Here is a 21,240-nt window from a genome sequence, read left to right as displayed (position 1 = left end):
CCCTCGCTCTCTCTCTCTTTTTTTCCTCCTATTTATGAAAACGTCACTTCAAGTCCCTCCCTGTTTGAATCTCATTAGTTTCTTGTGTGTTTCTCCCTGTCAATAATCCTGAATCCAGACTCTCTCTATTTCCATCCCTCTCTATCTGTCAATCAGCGCCGCCTTTGAACTGAAAACCACTCCGACCAACTTCAACTCACTCAATCCGAGCGGCTCGGCTCCTTCTCCGGCTTCCTTTTTCTGCCAAGATTCCCTTCTTTTTTAGTTTTGTACCAACCGCCAGAAGCTTTGGAAAACGCCAGTGCAGACCCCCAAACTTAAACTCGGACTTTCTAGATCACCGAGATCAAGGGTTTTAAAACTTTGTCTCTCTTTTTTTTTTTTTTTTTTTTTTGTGTGTGTTGCCCCCCTGACTTAAAGAGAAAAAAAAATTCTTCTTGCTCGGGAAAAATGCCGCAGCTCAACGGCGGTGGAGGGGACGATCTGGGTGCAAACGATGAAATGATTGCCTTCAAAGACGAAGGGGAGCAGGAAGAGAAAATTTCGGAGAACTCCTCGGCAGAAAGGGATTTAGCAGATGTCAAATCTTCTCTTGTAAACGAGTCGGAAACGAATCAAAACAGCTCGTCGGATTCAGAGGTAAGTTACAGATTACCACCAGCACCAAAAAAAAAGAGAGAGACACAGACACACGCATGGATCGATCGTCCCCCCGGTTTGTGTTAAGTTTAAGAGGCCTAAGGTTTGTTATACACTGTGCTGATTGACTTGAAAAGAAAGTTAACTATCGCCCTCGTCGCCCCGCTGTGTTAACTTTAACGCAATCCCTGTGTTTCATTGCATTTCAAGGCGGAAAGACGGCCTCCGCCTAGATCTGAAACTTACAGAGACAAAACAAGAGAAAGTTTAGAGGAGGGTGAGTTTCTGCTTTATTCTTCCACTCTTGTTTTTATTTTCGCACCATGACATTATAAGTGTCTGACGGAGGGGATATCCCAACCCCCCCTCCCGGCTTTGTTCCCTCTAATGCATTTTTTCTGGATTAAAAAAAAAAAAACAACTCTCCAAGGCCACTTTATAAAAAAGTTTTCTTCTTTTTTCCCCCCCGCCATGTTAGCTGCGAAAAGGCAAGATGGAGGGCTGTTCAAGAGCCCACCGTACCCGGGCTATCCATTTATAATGATCCCCGATCTCACAAGCCCCTACCTTCCCAATGGATCACTTTCTCCAACAGCACGCACAGTAAGTTCATTTATTTACAACTGTATGTGCACACACCACACCACACCACACACACGCACTCACAGACTGACACACACACGGACACCGTATAGGCAAGTCAGTCAGACACGGGAGTGTTGTCACCCACAAGTGCAGCCGATTACAAAAAAAAAAAACAACCTAAAAAAAAAAAAAATCCCGTAGAGCCAAGTTTTCCAACTCCCCGTGAAGTGTACAGTACAATGGCATGCATGTCCGCCTGCAGCTCCCTCCAGCCTGTGAGCCTGTCATGGTCAGCAGCAGCTAGCATGCTAACCGTGCTAAACGCTAAGACTCATTGCAATGAAATAGGACATAATGGTTTTATAGCAGGTCATGTGCACATGACATTTTTTTTTTTTTTTTTTACACTGCTGTGCTACCTGAATTTATACGTTAGCAACTTTAAAAAAAATTAAATGCATGGTCAATGTGAAATTATTATTCTTGTGTAATATTATTATTATTATTGGTAATGTAACTATTATTATTATTATCATGCAGGGTCTGCTGTGTTGCAGGCCACAACAAGTGCATGTTTTTAACCCACTGAATAATGCAATTGGCTTGTGTTTGCACAGCCTCATCAAAAATGCCCTTTTTTCTACCACAAACTGCATGAGCACTCAGACCTTTGCACTGGCTTTTCTGACACACTGTAAGCAGTTGTAAAGCAATGTAAAAAAGATAAATAAATAACACACACAAATAAAAATCAATATGCAAATGTGCTTTTCCAAAGTGATTTGCATGTGTCAAACCGTGTGAAGACATTGTGTGAAAGGTGCATGCATTAAAATTTGACAGCTTTTTTTTTTTTTTTACCCCCCCCCCTTCCCCTCCTCCTCCCTCTTCCCTCCAAAACATCAGACAATATTTTTTTTTTCCTGATTGATGTATATTTAGATTTATTAAGAGGTGTGATTTGTTGAATAGAAACACAATATGCTCTGCTGTGCATGTGCACCACCTTTGCCTTTAATGAGGAATCTATTGCCCCCTTTTTTTTTAAGAAAAAAAAAAAGCATGTGCCATGCAAACCCCATATTTATAAATAAATTCATGTTATTTATTTAGACACAATCAGCCATGCTGTAATTATGCACACTTACTCATTTGCTCAGCACCTCACTGGTCCCACTGGGCAATAGCAGTCCTTAAGCGGCATAATTTTTTTTAACCATGGGTGTTTTTTTTTTTCTTTTTTCTTCCTCTTCCTTTGCCCCCCTATTTTAAACGATTGCAATTACAAGTCTGCGCTTTAGGACCTGTCATCTCATTTTACAAGGTTAAGGCAAAGACCAGGCATTAGGAAATATGACCCCCTCCACCCCCTCCACTGCCGCCAACACCCCCCCCCCCACACACACACACACACACACACACACACCACCTCAGCTCTGCCTAACGAAACTGATATTTTGTTACCTCAAATTTTTTTTGTGCGCTGTGCACACCTTGAAAATAAATGCACATCTGACACATAATGCCTTCTTTTGTGTTTCTGCTATTGAGTTCAACATGATCACCCAGGTTTTTTTTTTTTGCATTAAATTATTTTATTTATTTATTTTGCTGCTTCTGTGTGTGTGTGTGTATGTGTGTGTCTTAATAGTTAAAAAAGATTTTATCATTCTTGGCATATGCACTTATGAGAACGTTTTGCCATTCCTTCCCTCTTACTCAGCCTCGGCCTCGTTAACGCTTCCGGCTGGTGCGTGGAATTAGTCACTCATTATTCTCATCATTACTGACACAAACACACATTCACACTCGACACACATGATTTTAAACTGAAGCGACTCCTTGTTGCAGTGGCCGAGGTTTCGGAGGCTGTCTCTTTGTGGCTGTATCGCAGCACTGTATCCGCGGAGCGCTCACTTCACTGTGCTCAATGCAGCAGTTGGTGGTGGGGTGGGGGGGGGCAGTAAATTGTGTAGTGTGGCTGGAGGATGCTGCGGCGAGACGGCGTTGACCTTTGCTCTCTTAATCCCACTATTTTCAGGCATATTTCACACATGGAATGATCTCATTTTTGTTTTTTTAAATGCACGTTTCCTGATTTGTTACCTGTTGTGAAGCTCCTTCTCAACGCAACTTTCCCTCCATTCTAGATAAAGTCATTACACATATAACACGTGTAATGGCGACAGCTGAGGGGCTTCATTAGTAATAAAGCAGGCCAGATTTATTCCATGTGAATTCACACATGTACCTGAGCAGTGTCTGGAGATGAACATGGTTTTCAGCGAGCAGTGGTCTTGGTACTGTATAGCCTCGGCCCCCACTGTCTGCAGCGCCCTGTGTGTCCAGCCATTACAGCTTTGAAGTCAGCGGTCGCTGTTATATAAATGTATTAGACTTAAAGCAGGCATAAATAATTCACCTGGACATTGATTAGCTGTCTTGCTCCCTAACATGTCACGAGAGGCAGTGAATATGACTGCAGAGTATTATTGGAATGAGACTTTCTCTGTCTTGTCATGAAAGGCTTTGATTCTCGCTGCTTTTCCCTTCATTTTCTCTCCTCCTGCTCCTCGTGGTCTGGACGATGCTGTGATAGAATTCTCAGGATGTGGATTTCGGCATCAAACCTTTTTTTTTTTTCTATTTTCATATAAATGATTTTAAAATTATATTTTTTTCACATTTCTGTGTAGGAAAATTATCAGGGTTTTTTTTTCAGGGTGAAATTCAGATCAATTTTGATTTTATTTAACCCGTTTGGCATTGATCTTGGTCTGTTTGGACATGTTACCTTGTTTCAGTGATTTCTCATTTTTGCATGACTTGAGGGAGGGGGGGGGGGGGGGGGGGGGGGGATTCCTGCATGTGGCGGTTATCATAATTTGTCTAACCTCTGGGAGCCATAACCAGTGAGAATTTGTTTTTCCTACCACCTAAGTCCAAGGAGGCTCACAATTTAGTATCATTTAGCAATTTGACATGACGCTGTGCCCGGGCTTTAAAAACACCTCTTGCCCTTGTCTCCTCCTCTCCTCTCCTCTCCTCTCCTCTCCTCTCCTCTCCTCTCCTCTCCTCTCCTCTCCTCTCCTCTCCTCTCCCCTCTTCTCATCTCCTCTCCCTGCCGTCTCCCTCCTCCCTAAACCTCACACAAAGGCCTGCTGGATCACTGGGTGCAGGTTGAATTGGAGAAGTGGCCTGGCCAGTTCACCCTGGTTTTCTGTCTCCTTTCACTTTCTCCCCCCTCCATCCCTCCACCCCCCCCTCCTCCTTCTTCCCTCCTGTTCCCTTTTTGCTCTCTCTACCTCCCTTCCTCTCTCTGTCTTCCTTTTGTTTCCTGCCGATGCTAACACGGGGCTTGTGGAAAAAAGGCGGTGGGTTAACTCCGGTGCTGTGGGCTAACATCACACCTCAACAGGTCTGGAGACACAGAGGCTGAGGGGAGGGGAGGACGGGATCTGGGCGGCCAGCTCTCCTGCATCGGGGGCTGCAGGGCCGTAAATCCACTGGCTTTATTTACTGCCTCTCGGACTTATGAATGTTAAGATATTTGACGCCACCCCTGGCCCCATAATTCTCCAGGCCTGGAGACTTTTGGCGGAGGTTTTGAGTTTCGATGTATAATTACGAGTAGTTTAAAAAAGAACAAGAAAGTGTGTGTGTGTGTATGTGTGTGTATGGTGGGGGGTGGGGGGGGCAAAGGGAGGAGGAGGAGGGTGTGTGTGTGTGTGTGCAAATGCAACACCAAGCATCCACCGCTGTGTTTAGAGTGAAAAAAGATGCTCTCAGAACCTGTGGCGATTCCTCTACAAGACGGTGCAAAGGCTTTGTGTGGTTGAAACAATAGCTTTTCTCCCCTTTTCCCTCTTTGTCTCAGTTGTGTTGTCGTGGCGAGGATCGCTCATGTTGCCGCAGACTCACCTTTTTTTTTTTTTCTTTCCTTTTTCCTTTTTTTTTTTTTTTTTTTTTAAATCCACTTTCACACAGGGCTGACTCCTTCCTTTATCGTTTTTCATTTTAAGAAGAAATAATGGAGGGATTTTCTGCTCAGATTATTGTAATGAACATGCAGAAACGAATGCAACACTACATCCTTTGTGCTCGTGTGCACACACTGCTCGGGCCTTATCTGTTACAATTGACACAGACAGAGACAGTATCTTCCCTTAACATGGCAGCAGCATAAGCATAACAATGGTATATCATATGGATTATGTGTGTTCGGCTGCTGTAAATGGATTTTTGGCTGTGACAAGAGGAAAGATAGTTTAATACGGATTTAAGGGATAGGGCCTACACCTTATCAAATTGGCTTTACATGTTAATAGGGCCTAATTGGTGTCCGTGGGGGGTTTCCAGGCACGACGCGGCCGCATTTTGTGCCTCTAGCCGCAAAATGCACTCTGAATTTAGTTGGAAGGTTGCGCTCCTTTTGTCTTGCAAATCACTTTTGTTTACAAAGTATGGCGGAAGCAGCTCCTGCGCTCCCTCTCTCTCTCTCCCTCCCACTACTTCTTTTTGTGCTCCCTCTCTTCCTCTCTCTCTCTCGCTCTGCTGTTTCTCTCATCCTATGCTAGGAGAGGGGAAAGAAAAGGTCCTTATTTTTTTCTTCGACTCAATAAACAGTCATAAAAAGTACAATCTGCTTTGGATTTGAGGAGTTAAGTTAGAAAAAGAGGAGGGGAGGTGGTGGTGGTGGTGGTGGTGAGGGGGGGGGGGGGGACTGGGAAGCAAAGTTTGGCACCATTAAACTAAAATTGAGGCCTGCTAGACATTAGCGGTGCACAGCACATTCTCGGAGCTTAATTAGTCCGAACTGTAATTGTTCATGGTCTGCCAATAGGAGTAATGCTCAGGAAAAGTGGAGTTGCACTAAATCGGCCCAGGGTTTTTAAAACAATAAATCACTCGCATATTTGTGCCGTGATTCAGATGGAGGCTCGACCTCTCCCATCTCGACATGTGGTAAATTGTAAAGTCAATGAATCGCAGATGTAGGGGTGGGGGGGTGGGGGGGAGCAGCGGTGGTGGTGGTGGTGGTGGGGACTCAGAAAGAGAAGGGAGAGGGAGAGTACAGTAAGGTTTTGTTAGTGCCTGCTGAATGAATGGAAAAAGATTTGTGCAGTAAATATTTACCGAGGAGAGATATATATATATATGTGTGTGTGTGTGTGTGTGTGTGTGTGTGTGTGTGTGTGTGTGTGTGTGTTATTCTCTCTCAGCTAGCAGGGATTAATTGTCAAACGCTGATGATGTTGGCAGGCTGAGCCGCGCAAGAGCTTACGCACCCATCGATCTGTCGCTCTGCTCGAAGGGGAAAAAAAAAAAAAAGAAATCAGTCAGTTTGTGGGTGTGTTTCTAATCAGATTTTTAACTAGTGCGAAGGGAGTCGTGGTTCCCTGGTGGCAGTGTGAGCTGGGCTTGGGTGTAGCTAACATTTCAGCTGCAGTCAAGTCTGCTCTGGGGCTGAACCTTTTTTTTTTTTCTTTTCTTAATTAAATCATTGACTTCATTGTTTTTAATGCAATAACAGCTAATCTGATGCCTAATTTTGACTTCAATGTAACAGATTAGGCCTGTTACTCATCAAGTCACAGCACAGCCTGGATTTTTTTTTCTTTTTTTTTTTTTGTAAAACAAATTATTCTCAGAATGGATGCATCCATTTCTACCTCCTGTATCCTTCCCTGTTTCTGTCAGTGAGCCACCACACTCTGCTTTTCTGTGTCTGAGCAAAAGAGAAAAAAAAAGGCATTAGTTTAGCAGCTGTGCACTGGTGCCCCCCCCCCCTCCACCCCTCCACCCCTCCAGCCCCCAGTGTAACCCCCATCCTCTCCCAGCCGCAGCCCCCCCCCCCACCACCACCACCACCACCACCACACCACCACCCCACCTCGCTCCCTCTTTCTCACATGCATGTCTATAGAGCTCAACACAAAGATAGTACTGTACATCTGGAATGCAACTTTTGTCATCTGTTAAATATAGGCTAGCTCTGCTCCTGGCCCACAGGGCTTGGGGCTCCCTGAAAACATGGAAATTAAATTATTCTGTGTACGTGTGTGTGTGTGTGTGTGTGTGTGTGTGCGTGCGTGCATGAAGCCACCAGTTAAATTTGTATCTGTATACAGAGCGTGTTCGCTTTATTTTTATTTACTGTTTTTCCTCGGTAGACAGCACATCTTGAACTCCCTAGAATTGTTGGCAAGTTCACTTTTAATCTCAAAAGCAGCGAAAAAAAAAAAAAAAATCTGCACAGAGCTAGATACTACAGTAGTTTTGGTTTTTGTACGATTCTGTTTCTCATCCCAAACAAAAAGTCTTCAGAGTTTTTATTTAAACTTGAATGTAAACCAAACTTTGTACGTTGTGCTTTCAAAATACATTGACCTTCGTGAATTCAAAAAATTTCTTGAAGGACAGTGCATGCATAGCTGATCCATTCATCCCTGCTATGAAAAAAAACACGCGTTGACAGTGTTGGTTTCTGTAGAATGTGAAGCTTCCTTTCACTTTGCAGCCAACACACTGAACTTATATGGACGAGTTTCATATAAAGGCTCAGTGAAAACGGCAGTAATTGGAAGTGGTTGCTGGCTGGAGATTTGGGATTTTCTGCGTTCAGCTTGAAAGATAAGGTCAGAATGACTATTGATCTCATGCATCTTTTAGACATGAAAGTGAAGGCTATAGGGCTGGGATTAGGATTAGGCTAGTTTTAAAACATGATTACCTAGAATCTGTATTTTTCTGAAAGTGTCATAATATTTTTTTTTTCTCAGTAAAAGTTTTGAAGAGTTAAATAAAATAGTTTCTCCTGTGCTGCTGTAAAAGTGCACTGAACATGATGAAGTTGTGCAAAAAATAAATCACAGACTGTAACATGAAGGATAGTTTGAGCTCAGGTATCACTCTACAAATACTTGTGGTATGTATTTGGCTTTTTTCTTCTCCTTCCTCTTCTTCCTCCTGCTTTTCCTTTGCCTGAATGTGCATATTTCTGAAAGTTCATTCATAATGGGACCAGAGTGGCTCCAGTAGCTAAATGAGTTCACCAGTAGCTGTAGCCCGAGTGGGAGGAAAAGCACGGGGCAGGAGGGAGGAGGGAGGAGGGGGGAGAGAGAGAAAAGCGGGAAATGTGTGTTAGGACTCTGTGCGTGTGTGTGAGTGAGTGAGCGGAGGGGGACGGAGGGGTGACAGCGGGCGGGGTGGGGGGCGGTGGTGGAGGGGGTCGCACACACAAAAGCCTTCTGAATAGAGCGCATAATTGCTGTTAATGCCAGGGCAATGAGAGCAGCGACAGTTCCTGGTTAGATGTCCAAACAATAGTTGCCCCTAGGCTTCACATTTATCTTCCCGTTTAAAAAAAAAAAAAAAAAGAAACAACGTATGGCCCGAGCCAGCGAGGGGGAGCACAGATTGGAGCGGGCAACTTTCAGTTTTTAGCCACGCTTTGACGAGCAGGCGTATGTTCATGTGTGTGGTTTCTGCTTCTGAGCTCCCTCCCCTCCTTCCCTCTCTTTTCTTTTCCCTTCCTCTTCCCCTTCCTTCCTTCCCACTCCTCCACATTAGCCCCTCCGTGCTTCCCACCCCTCGTCCTCCTCATCAGGAGAGATTTGCCTTAAAAGCTGCGAGGAGAGGGTGAGAGGGAGAGAGGGAAAGAGGGAGAGAGGGCCACGGTGACGCCGCCGGAGGAATCCTGGCGGTGCCGGCCTTCTGTTTGGATTGTTGGAGTGTGTTTGGGAAGGGTCAAAGTGCACCGGCGCTGACATGCTTTTCGTTGAGAAAGGAGCTTCCCCTCTCACCCCTTTTTTTTTTTTTTTTTACAACGACTGATAGGGAGTGCTTGAGTTTTCCCCCCCAGCTTGTGTGTGTGTGTGTGTGTGTGTGTGTGTGCACAGGGAGGAGGTGCCACACTGCCATCACAGCTCTTAATGATCATGTCGGGCTAGATAATGACTAGCCGTGCCAGTGTGCAGTGAACACCTGTGGTACGCCAGCCTTTTATGGATGTGGTAGAATGCTCTGGAACGCACCGCAGAGGAAGAATCTCATTCGTTCAAATATGTTTTTAAAATAGTTTTTTTCCCCCCCCATTTTTTTTTTCTTCTTTCCCCTCTGGTCCATAAATACTCACAGAGCACAGATAGAAAATACACAGGCTAATTTCATTTTCAACATGAAATGAAAACAGATATCTCTTATTACCTGTATGTTGTGATATAGCTTGAGCTCCCATATTCTGCGGCGTGATTCTTATTGCAACATAAATAATGTCAAACTCTGTGCAGTCTCCAACTTTGCTCAGCTGCATGCAGTATATTATGCAGATGGTGTTCCTCAGCGCTCTTGTTTTTTCGCTCCTCACTCTCTATCTCCAGTCTTAATGCAGTCAAGGGAAAATCTGTATGCAGATAATCTGTTCAAAATGGCTCAGATGGGAAGGAGGCACTTTGTGTGAGCTAAACACATAATGGAGGAGTTTAAGGTGATAAAACTCCAGTCGATGTATTTTTAATCTACTAATTAAACTTTTTAATTGTGGCGGGATAATCTCCAAGGAGTGTGTTGCGATTATGTGCGCCTGTATGTGTGTGCGTTTGTGTCTGTGTGTGTATTTGGGAAGCGGAGCGTGTCCACTAATGAGGTGATCGTCCGCTTGTTTTGTCGTTTTTAAAGGTGGCGGATTCGTAGCCGCGTTGCAAAAGGTGAGGGAGTTTTCAGAGTGCAAGCAGAAATACATTCATCTGCTAATCTGCGGATTATGGTAGGATTTGGAGGGGGAGAAAAAAAATGTTGGCGAGATTTACTTAGAAATGCACAAGGCTAATAAAATGTAACCCCCTTTACCCTGACTCGCTGTGTGGAACTGTATTAGATTCTTTTCCTTTTTTTTTTTTCGTCTTTTCTTAAGTTGATGAACCAATTCCAGTGGAAGACAGATTAAGAGTAAATTCCCGTGTTAGCTCTTTAACCAGCTGTTAGAAACCTATTTACACACAATAATAATACGCCTCTTGTAAAGAGGCAGCTGTCAACTTGTGTACAGCACTAGATAACATTTCATGTGAACAGCTTGTCACATCCACACATGGCCTACGCCTAGCACGTGAGAGCTGGATTGCCAACTATTGTGCAGGTAATGCTGTGTGTTTTGTGAGTGCACTAAGTGTGCGTTTGGCTCCAGAACGACTGCATCAAGCAATGTGATTTCTGGTGCAAATTTAACTAGATTGTTATGTAATTTCTATTTTCTGTCTCACATTATTAGTTTATGGACTGTATGTGTTTTTTTTTTGTATGTTAAATGCATTACATTCGGGGTCGCCTTTCAGATTATGTTTGTTTTTCTTCTCTACCTTCCCCCAAAAATGGGTTTTTAACTGCTCTCTTGATGCGTAGCTCTGAAAACTGAAAACTGAAAACATATGTACGGACATTATTTTAACATGTTTAAAGGGTTTTTCTTTAAAACTCCCTTCCACGCCCTCCACCACTCCTCAGTATTACGTATTCATTCCACTCCAGTGAGAGGCCGGTGCGTCAGCAGCGTTCGGGGTCAATTCCAAAAGTGAACAAATTGACTCACGGCACTGAGTGAATCGTCAATTGCCTATCTCCCTCGAGAGGTCGGAGTGAATGGAGTGTCTTGTTTAAACAACTGTCCCGACGCGAGATGAGTGGCCTTCGCCATTAAGCCAGTGGGGACACACTGATGGACAGACAAGACGGAGAGGAACCAAATGACTTGGCAGACAAACGGATGGGGGGGGTGGCGAGAGTGAACGCGGCGCTGTCGAGGCAGAAAACAATGCAATCCAGTCACCCTGAAATTACTGTTTGATTGACATAATGACCTGCAGTTCACCGTCATTTGCAGCTCTGATGGAGTCGGTCGTTGCCGAGGCATCGACACCGGATGGAGGCTAATGATTGTTGGAGTTTTCCTAATAATAAAAGCAGCTCAGATCGACAGCAGATTTAGTGGAAGCCCGTGTTAAATATTAAACGTAGATCAGCGCTGCCAAATGTTCCCGCACTTAAATTCACACACTTTGGCGACGGGAGCGCCGCGAGGACGATCATCGTACCACATCCTGGTTGTTTTTCTAATGACGGGTCTTGACCCAGAACGGTTCCCCTGTGGCTGTCCCGTCTCAATAACTGTGTGAGCAGGAGATTGAATTTCTTTTTTGGTTTGGAGGCCGCTTAAGTGGAACAAAACCGTCAAAGTCCAAAATTAAGACTACAAAATGTCAACGTTTGTGTTTGGTGGATAATCCCATAAGGAGATGGTGGCCTGGGACTTTAGTGAAGACTGCATTTAAACGTCTTGGTTATATATGCGTAAACACAGTCTGAAATTCTTCTAGGCTGATGTATATGCAGTCTGGGCTTGTGACAAGCATCATAACATCTCTCAGCAGGAGTAACACAGCTGAAGCGTTGTGATGTATCTGCATGCAGAACGTGCTGTAAACATTTTTTGACTCTTTATGACTTTATTACGCGATGGTTATTTTCTTTACTACCCCGTGGCATGTGAGCCAAAGGTCTCAGTTATTAACCGTGAAACCTGTTTGGCCGTAATGAAAGCTGAGATAACAGGTTGGCATGGGTGAGCAGGGTTGGCCTTTGTGTCATGTGATGCACGTCACTGTGTCCTTTAGAACCGGGGGGGGGGGGGATCTTTATCTCCTCTTTACTGCCTGCCTGTATCTTTATAGGCTGCCACACTTTGCATATTTCAAATATCAATAAAGATAAAAATTCCAGCTTCGTCATTACAGGTGGCGTCAAAAGTTGTTAAGATTTCATAGTAGCAATGTGATGATTTCAGCTAATCTCTATTCCGTGGGAGGTCAGCCGGCGTTTTAAGTAGCTCTGGAGCATTTCTAGTAGACGACGAGTCCAGTTTTTGCATGTCTATAAAAGCCCTTTGTGCGTTTGTGGATGACCCTTGCTGTCGTATGGCCCTGTATCTGTCTCTGCTCAGGCGGGCGAGCAGGCCTGCAGTGAGGATGCAGCAGCTGGCCGGGGCCCAGGCACAGGAATGCTGTGTGTGCTGTTTAAACAGTGGCTTGTCTCAGTGCAGGCCTGGAGGAGCGGAGGGAAGGAAGTTGCTGCATGTTTACATAGCTGAATTGTCCTTTGGGCCCCCCCAGTGTCTAATGCACTTCTGTTCAAACATTCACAAGTGTGGAGATGACCCCCACTGATGCTGGTGTTCACAGCTCTGCCTTCGCCCGGCCTCTGCTCTCTGTCTGTGTGGACAATGAAGACTCCCAGCCACTACTCCCTTCCCTACTGTGGGTGTTTGCTGTTTTAACCTGGAGGCTTGGATGATAGATAAAAAAAGTATTACAAGGCTCAATTTATCACACTGAGGGAAGGGCAAAGAGATATATAGACAGATGAAGAGATAGACGGCACCTCATGGCTCTAACCCGGGTCCTGCCCAACGAGGAGCCAGAGTCAGACATTGACGTACGGCGGAGTCGTCAAACTAATTGTTGTTTGAATTACCTGTTATGATTCGATGACAAATCTCTCACACTCTCAGCCACCGGAGCGGAAAACGCATCCGGGGGATTGGCATGATCTTGGTAAGTGTGTAAACCTGGCTTCAACAAGATGGATAAATGCAATTATTGGGCAGACCTGGAGAGGAGAAAATCCATTTAAAGCCCGTAAAGCTAAGCAGGGGCCGTGGTTAATTCATTTGGCCAATTTACGGGTGATGTACGAGTGTCAGGGCACATTAGTCAGGCGTGGGGAGGGGTGGGGGGGAGTGTGTTGGCTCAGTGGGTCGGGTGTGTGTTGTTTTTTGGGGAGGGGAGGGGAGCTGCATGTGAAGTTGCTCTTTGGTTGCATGGCTGTCTCCTTGAGACCTGGTTCCTTACCTCCCACCACACACACACACACTTCACCCCCCCCTCCCCTCCCTTGTCTCAGTGGACAAAACAAATGGAGCCTGGACGTGGAAATGACAAAAAGATGCACTGAGTGCACCGAGTGGCAGAGGAGCAGGATTGCTTTGCAAATGAGGTGGGGAGAAACGTGGCTGTGGTCCGCTGGGCGACAGAGTGAGTACCAGCATGCTTTGCTGTACTGAGAGCTCAATCTGGCTCTGCCCCCCCCCTCCTCACCCCCCTAAACTCTCCACATCCTGCGAGTTAAATGACTGCCATTTCTTTTTTTTCTTTTTTTTTTAAGCAGCAATTGCGGCCGTGCTGAGACCAGTCACTGTCATTCAGTGCTGTGAGAGCACAGACCTAATGTCTGGTTCTAGTGTCAATCTGTCATGAAGTGTTTTAACAAACATTTTAATTTCTATGTAATTAGAAGTGAGAGAAAGATAATACACAGAAGAGAAAGCAGAATAAAAAAAAAAACAAATATAATGTTTCCGTAGGATTTGATGTTAATGGTGTTAAAATTTCCTCTGACCCAGTTTGACTTTGATACTCTATGACCCCAGGGGAGTTTCAAATTGACTTATAATTAGTGTGGTTTACTGTGAGCAAGCACACTGAGTGGTTCACCTTAGAAATGTTTGCTTTAGGCCCGGGCTGCCTTCGCCTCAGTCTCACCTACGTTTCATTTTTTTATTTTGTTATCATGAAAAGTCTCCGGTTGCCTCACGCCTCCCTCTGTCTGCATTTCTCGTCTCGCGTTGGGACTGAATTGTGTTTGTCAACTCTTGAAAGGCAAAGCGACATTAGATGGCTTCGCTCTGCTTAGTCTGTTACACAGCCATTGTCTCGCTGGGGCGAAAGAAAACCACTCGACGGTTACACAAGCCGAGCGGTATGCAAAAACAGTGGTTAGAGCATAGCCGGGCTGGTGAGAGGCGTTGAGGGAAGCTTTGGTTTACAGCTCCAAGCCACAGCCTGAATCAGGGCAAGGTTTGCTATCAGACGGAGAGAGACATGAGAGGCTAAGACCTCTCTCACTATGACGCCGATGCTTTTTAAGTGGTCGGATCATACTTAAGTGCCTCTTGGTTCAGTAGATCTGGGATTGCCGGTGTGCATGCGGCGTGTTTGCCGTCTGCCGTTCGGAGACAGTGTGTGTTAGCATTTGTCACCTGACTGCCAGGCAACCGGCCTCAGGAAACCAGAGTCAGTGTGAATGCCGAGGCTTGTCAAAGACAGGTGCCAGCGCTGCCGCCCATGCCTGCCATACAGCAGCTGGGGGGAGAGAGTGCAAGGCCCTCGGTCAAGTGTGGGCCATTGGGAGAAAGCATCAGCTAGAATTCCCTGCCGTGGGGGTGGGGTGTGTGTGTGTGTGTGTGTGTGTGGATTAAATGGGCAGCATAAGGCCTCAAACATGCCGTATGCACCTGTGCATGCACCTTCTGCACCCTCACACACTTTTCTTTGCACCTCTGTGTTGTGGTCTGAAATAAACTTTGACATGTAAAGTGTCTCGCTTGGTTTTGCTCTGGTTTTAAGTGCGATCAAAAAGAATCAAGACATTTTTCAAACATCTGAAGTCCAGCTGATCCGTTGTTATGTTTTTCAACTGGACATAAGTACAGAAAAAACAAAAAAGCAGGCGATGGGCAGCTGCTGCCTCCGTAATGTTTTGAATTGGGAGAGATAGGCAACAGATTTGCACGCATACTAGGATTACATCATTGCAGACGTGAGATTGGTCATGAGTTAGTGAACACCAGGAACCACAAGGCAGCATGTAATAGCCCGGAGTGTTGCCTGGTTATGAAACGGAAACTCAAAGATGCTTTGTGGAGTTTTGATTCAGTCTTGGTTTGACCTCGGTTCAGGCTATCAGCGCTCTGTTTTGCCTCATTTTCGTTTTCAGTTCAAAAAGTTTGTTGTTGTTTACCCAGCATTGTCTTAGAAACGCAGAGCAACTCAACTTTCATGTGAAAATCCCCCTTCAGACCTCCTCTGTTAATGTTTTTTTTTTATGCCTCTGTCTACAATGCTGTGAACATTGTGCTATTAAACAGCAGAGCAGCTTCTCTCTCTCACAGAGAGCAGAGCAATGGCACAACTGGAAAGTTGAACAGGAAACCTCCCCCGTCCTCTCAGGATAGCGGGGCTGTGGATGTGCCTGGGAGCCATTACTGTAAGTCCTCTGAGCCTTCCAGGGGAAGTTCCACGGACCCCGTCTTCTCATTTTCTACACTCGCCTTCTGGGATAACGTCTTGAATCCCGCAATCTGAAAATCCTGCGCCATAAATATGTAGATCTAGTCCTCATCATCTCCTGAATCCGCCTGCTCCCCTTCTTCCCAGATGCTTTTGCCCACCCTCATGGGAGAACAACTGCTGGCTGCCGTCTATAGGCCACTGGAATTCCTCACCCTGACTCAGAAAAAGAAAAAAAAATGGATGGAAGTTTTCTATATGCGCCCACAGATCGTTTTACACCAGTAGACGTGCCTCTCAACACAACTGTTCCCAGTTAGTGGCGAGCTGCCAGTCTTATTACGGCCACCGGTGGGAGTCGGACAAATGTTTTTTTCCTGAAGCTCTTGGACCAACCTGTTAATCTTCTTCAATCTCCTCTGCATTGGTAAATTTAGAAGCAAACGTTCGCTTCAGCTGTACTTTTAGGTAGTTAAATTTTTTGTTTTACATGGCATCCTGACAAGCTGCGGTTTTCGATACGACACCTATTGGTGCTCGAAGAAATGATGTAGCGGAGGTGCCAAGTTGCTCCAACAAGCTGCAAAATTTACAGTCATGCAGGTCAAACATGTTCAAGATCCAAGTTTTGATAGCTGCGTTAACATTAGTGGTAGGCCTCGCACATTCACAAGTGATCTCACTCAAATCATTTCATGCCTGACATTAATGAGGCCAGTCAGCACAGTTAATTTGCTGTTATTTAGCTCTGCGGTCGTGTTAAATCATAAACAGGCCGAGAGATTCCTCACTAACAGTCAGCGATGAATAAATAGCCAAACCTGGGTCTGAACTTTGAAGAGAATCTTGTTCCTTGGCCGGCGAGCTCGGCTGTTGGAGCTCCCCCTGGCCAGAGATTGAGATGCTGTGGTCTGAAGCGCTGGGAAAGTCGACCTCTAATTGTTCACAGAAGCCATTGGCAGGAGGAGCTGAGAAATGATGAGTGAGGCATCAACAGGGCTGGATGCTGAGACGAGTCCGCTCACACTTGCCGTTTTTTCGGGGGATTTTTTTATTTCGCAGGAGAGAAGTTGAGCCTATTGGGATGCTCCCAAATGACAAACTGGTCGTCCTGAAAAGAAAAGAGAAAAAAAAAAAAAAAACGACACAAAAACCCCAAGAAAATCCAAACTCTTTTTCCTTGGCTCACTTTTAAGAGACAGACACTTTCTTCACGTTTTAAATTGGCCTTGTCATGCGGTTTCCTCAACTGGGCTGCCGGGAGCCGACTGTTTCCACACAGGCCAATGTTCTGTACCAGTTTTGGTTTCGAGAAAAATAAGGATCTGTTTTTTCTGGCAGTGATCACCGTACTATTAAACTTCCAATTTTTCCCAAAAGCTAACACAGTCATGTGCTTGTGTTCTTCACGCCTTTTTGATCTCTGTCACAGTTGCTTGGCAAGAGCCACATCTGCCCCTCTGTCCTGAGCACCGCCACGACCCCCGTAATCCCACCCATCCCCCCGCCCCCCGCCGCCGGCACACTTGTAGCGCAAATCCAGTTTGTTTTTGTTTTTTTGCTGGTGTTTTTCTCTCTTCTGTGCTATAATTTAGCAAATAACATCAGTAATGATTCAATTGGGCATAAAGTAATTGAGAGGCGGCCTGCTTGCCATCTGTCCGGTGAGATTACTACTTTCTGTGTAATTAAACGTGTGACCTTGCGGCCGTGGAGGGAGGTGCCATTGGGCAGCCGCCACCAAAGAGCCAGGCCGTCTTATTTGAAGTCAGGGGAGGCTGGCTGGGAAAGAGGAGGAAGGGGAGGAGGAGGGGGGGGTCGAGTTGTTGTGTGGTTTTAACAGTTTAGCCCAGCTGCTAAAGATAGCACAGGCTGATGTGAGTTGAGCTTAAGTGGCAGTCTCCTTTACATGGATGTGTGTCTGTGTGTGTGTATATATTCACACACACCAATGAGCCTGTGTCAAAGCCCGAGTCACCAGGTCTCAGTCAATTTGGCGATGCGAGAGGAGCCCCCGCTGAAATTGGTGTGATCCCTGTGTGCATACAGTGTAACCAGGAGAGGATAGAGACACGGGCCAGAAGAGAGAGTGTGTGTGTGCGCGTGTGCGTGCGTGTGTTTGTGTGCGCTGGTGGGGTCACGACAGGCTGAATAGAGACTGCTGTTTTAACTCTGATTTTATGTGTGGTTTTGTTTGGACTCCTGAGGTTTGGTTTCCCTTGGACAGTGTCCAGAGACTACAAGGCCTGCTTCTCCTCAGCTCTCCTGCGAGGCCGACGTGAAGGGCCCTGCTCGGCTCTGTGATTGGATTTCAGTCCTGATCTGGTTGTTTTGTGTTGTAAACAGGACATTAAAGACAGGGAAGATGGTGAGCTAATGAGTCTTTATGTCGGTGTGCGCAGGAGGGTGTGTGTTTGTGTGTGTGTGTGTGTGTGGTTTTCAGGCTTTATCTTGTGCGTCCATTGCGGTCTCCACACACCCGTTTCAGAAGAGGAACCAAAACCTAGCGTAGCACCCCGATGACATACAGTTGCGCGCACATATAGCAACTGAAAAAGACATCAGCACCGTTCGTTCGCTCAGTGTGGGTTGGATGGTGTCTTACAATACTTCCGCTCCAGAGCTCTTGGAAAAAAAAAATCCATCTTGTTCCCCCCAAAAAACAAAAATAACCATTTTAATTACTATGGTTGTGCTATGTTGCAGCCACAGCGCGGCTGGCAGGACCTGGCTGAGGTGGCACCGGCCACTGGGGATGGGGACGAGGTCTGGGCCGGCCTCCAGGGAAATTACAGGGTGGTGTGGAGAAGGGGAGGCGTGAGGGGAGAGGAGGAGAGAGGAGGAAAGAGGAGAGAGGAGAGGAGAGGAGGGGAGGGGGGCAGCTGAAGCCGAAGCCTGCCTCCACTCCCTGCTGTCAGCCCCGGAGAGCTACTGTTTGCAGCAAGCTAGCTCCACTCTGTTTCATCTCTGCCCTCTGGAGATAATTGGAGATGTATACGGCTGCGTAAACATGTTTTTTGTTTCAACGTTAAGTTTCATTGTTTCAGTCAGAAAAGGCCTGCGTATCGGCGGCCCCTCCAAAAAAATACGTTTTTATTCTTTTCTTTAAAAAAACAACAACAAAAAAACAAAAACAACATTTTAAAAGTGGACTCAAGTTTCATTTTCGGTTGTTTCTTACATTCGTATGCTTCTGTTCTCCCTCTAACCTCTTCAGCCATCTCTTGTCTCTCCTTCCACCCCTCCCCTCCCCTCTCTCTCTCTCTCCTCCTCAGCCCCTCTCCTCTCTCAGTATGTGCTCTGATTACCTCTCCAAACTGGCAATAAGTTGATTGCTTTACAGAGATGATGTAAGCCGCTGCCCTAGGGTACATCAGGTTGGATTTCTCCCGCTTTATCTTGTAAAGCCTAAATTAACAGCTGGTTTGGTTGGAGTTCTCCTGGATCTGACTAAAGGATTAGGCTTGGTTCTCATGCGAGTCAATCCAGTTTGATTTATTGCAGGTCTATCAAAAAAGATCAATGGGAGTCCTTTTGAAAGTAAATCCTTAATCGCTCTTTGCACTTACGTGTCATCATTGTGAATTTATTTTCCTCCCTTCTATCTCTTGCTCTCTCCTTTCTCCATTTCTCACTCCCTAATTCTTATTCTTTCCTTACACCGCTGCCTTGTCTGTTTTTTTTTATTTATTTTTTTCCCCTCTCCCTTCTCTCTCTCTCTACTTCTACACCCCACCCAAGCCAATCTGGTGGTAGTAGTGATCTTCCCCTGTCGATGGTATCACCGTGAATCGCCGGATAGATTTTTCTCTGCTCTCATTAGTTATCCATTGGGGTGAGACGGCCCCAAGCCCGGCTTTAGTATCCTCTGGTTGTGATCACACCCGAAATAAGACCCCTGGTGCCTCCGCTCTCGTTTTGTCGTCGCCCCCAAACTTCACCTAAAAACCCACGTCCTGTTCCTCTGACATAAGGTAACCAGGAAGTGGAAGAACGCTACATGTTTTTGTTCTCATCATGTCGACTTTCTGGTCAATATTAGTGAACGCAAACTCACTCACTCGATCATTAAGATGCTGGAGAAAGTGAATGTGAGAGCACCCGTGGGGATATTCATGTGATAACAAGAGTAACCCCTTCTTTTTTTTGTGGTTCTGAGATTGTAGCTCTGTTGTAGTGCGAGGCTCATTTACATTTTGCGGTTCCTCAAAATCAACAGAGCAGTTTCGGATTTCACCTTTTGATGACATGAGCCTTTCAATCTCGGTTCTCTGCTCTTTGGTTTCAGGAGAGTGGGCTGTTTGTAGAACTGATACATGGGCACGGCCGAGTCACATCACAGAGATATCAGCCTGTAAATAAAAAAAGGGAAAATATGATAGAGGAATGGACGATTTACCAAACGTTGTGATTTATATCCCTATATCCTTATCCTTTTATATCCAAAAAAACAGATCAGGAAAGCAGTAAAACTGATTCCAGAACATGATCCCAAACTTTCTGCTATGTTGAATATTGGAAAACTGAACGCTTGTTTTCCTCGAGCATCCGATTGCACATACTTCCCTCTCGACAAAATGATATAACACTCAAACAACACCCCGCCGCATATTTTCTCCCAGACGTTCGTAAAGTGACCTGGCAGCTGTTGAGAAGTGGGGGAGTGTGTCGAGGGCGGGGGGCGGGCGAGTGGGGGGGTAAAGATCTCGGCGAGGTTTACACTCTTCCGCCTACTCCTGTTCTCTCACTCTTTCTGTATCACTGTCGCTTCCAACCGACAGCGTTGGTCCTATATGTTATCGACTGTGCTTCTTGCCCCCCCCACCCCCACCCCCTCCTCACTCTTCCTCCATCTTTGAAGGTCCATGACTTTAAAGGACTCTGTCTTGACGAACGCGACGGGCTGCGCTGACAGGAAGCCGACATGAGTGGACCGGCGGCTTTTGATGATGGCGCCGGTGACACCTAACTCTAGTTTTTTTTAGTGGCGCGGTGGATTTTTTCCGAAGCTTCTCCCGCTGCTGGCCTGACGGTCGGAGAAGAACATCTTGTGTCTCCCGAATAATACTCGGGAGTCACATTTTCCTCCAGTGTGTGTGTGTGTGTGTGTGTGTGTGTGAGTGTGTGTGTGAGAATGTGCATGGGAGTGAGGATGGGTGTCGATCGATGTCAAACTCAGGTGTGTCCTCCTTGGCATGCTCGGCGAGCTGGATGGGCTGGCAGAGCTGGGGTTGGAGAGGTGTGGGAGGGGCTCTTGGAAGTTGTGGGGGTGGATGGATGGATGGGTGGGTACTGGGGCAGTTGTGTGTGTGTGTGTGTAGGAGAAGGGGTAGGGTGGGGGGGTGAGATCGACGGGATACGTGGGAAGGAAGGGCTTGCTGTCAGCCAGCTGGACCTCTTAATCCCACAGCCTTGGGGAAAGGGTGTGTAAGCGCGTTTGTGTCTCTGTGTGTGTGTGTGTGTGTGGACTGTGTTTGTCTCGTAGAGATTTGTCAATTTTAGCACACCTCTGCCCCGCTCTCTGGCCCAGCTGAGCCCACAGTGTGTGTGTTTGTGCTCCAGCAAGAGACAACCAGGATTTCATGTGCTCTGTGTTTACTGTAGTCCTCCGCTTTAACGGCACACTGTATATTTATGTCGAGACGACACAGCCTCTCTCTCGCCCCCTTGATGTTGCAGAGGCACTGGGGGGTTGGTACGAGGTGGAAGTCAGAGGGAGGGGAGTGGGAGAGGGAGGGGAGGGGGGAGGGGAGTGGGGGGGTCCCGTGTTGCTGGTTGAGGATGAGGGGGATGTTGTTGTGAGGGCAACAAACACTGCCAGCCCCCCCCACCACCACCTCCACCCCATCTCTACTCCGCCCCATCCCAGTCCCTGCCTTCATGCCCGGCCCTTTGC

General features: G+C 46.2%; 1 protein-coding gene across 33 annotated transcripts in view; it reads left to right on the top strand.

The window, feature by feature from the left end:
* The first annotated feature begins 360 nt into the window (after positions 1-360).
* Positions 361-21,240, top strand: part of tcf7l2 (transcription factor 7 like 2) — a 94,373-nt gene continuing 73,493 nt past the window's right edge. For all 33 annotated transcript variants that reach the window (XM_085762256.1, XM_085762252.1, XM_085762246.1 and 30 more), the window contains exons 1-3: positions 361-639; positions 850-916; positions 1,118-1,242. In XM_085762256.1, coding sequence (XP_085618382.1) covers positions 451-639; positions 850-916; positions 1,118-1,242 — 381 coding nt within the window. In that variant the 5' untranslated portion in view covers positions 361-450. The remainder of the gene's footprint in view (positions 640-849; positions 917-1,117; positions 1,243-21,240) is intronic.

Source organism: Trachurus japonicus, chromosome 19, assembly GCF_045865225.1.
Source record: "Trachurus japonicus isolate A0001 chromosome 19, Traja_1.0".
NCBI classification, from domain to species: Eukaryota; Metazoa; Chordata; class Actinopteri; order Carangiformes; family Carangidae; genus Trachurus; species Trachurus japonicus.
Note: the sequence above shows the minus strand (reverse complement) of the source record. Positions and strands in the feature narration are given on the sequence as shown.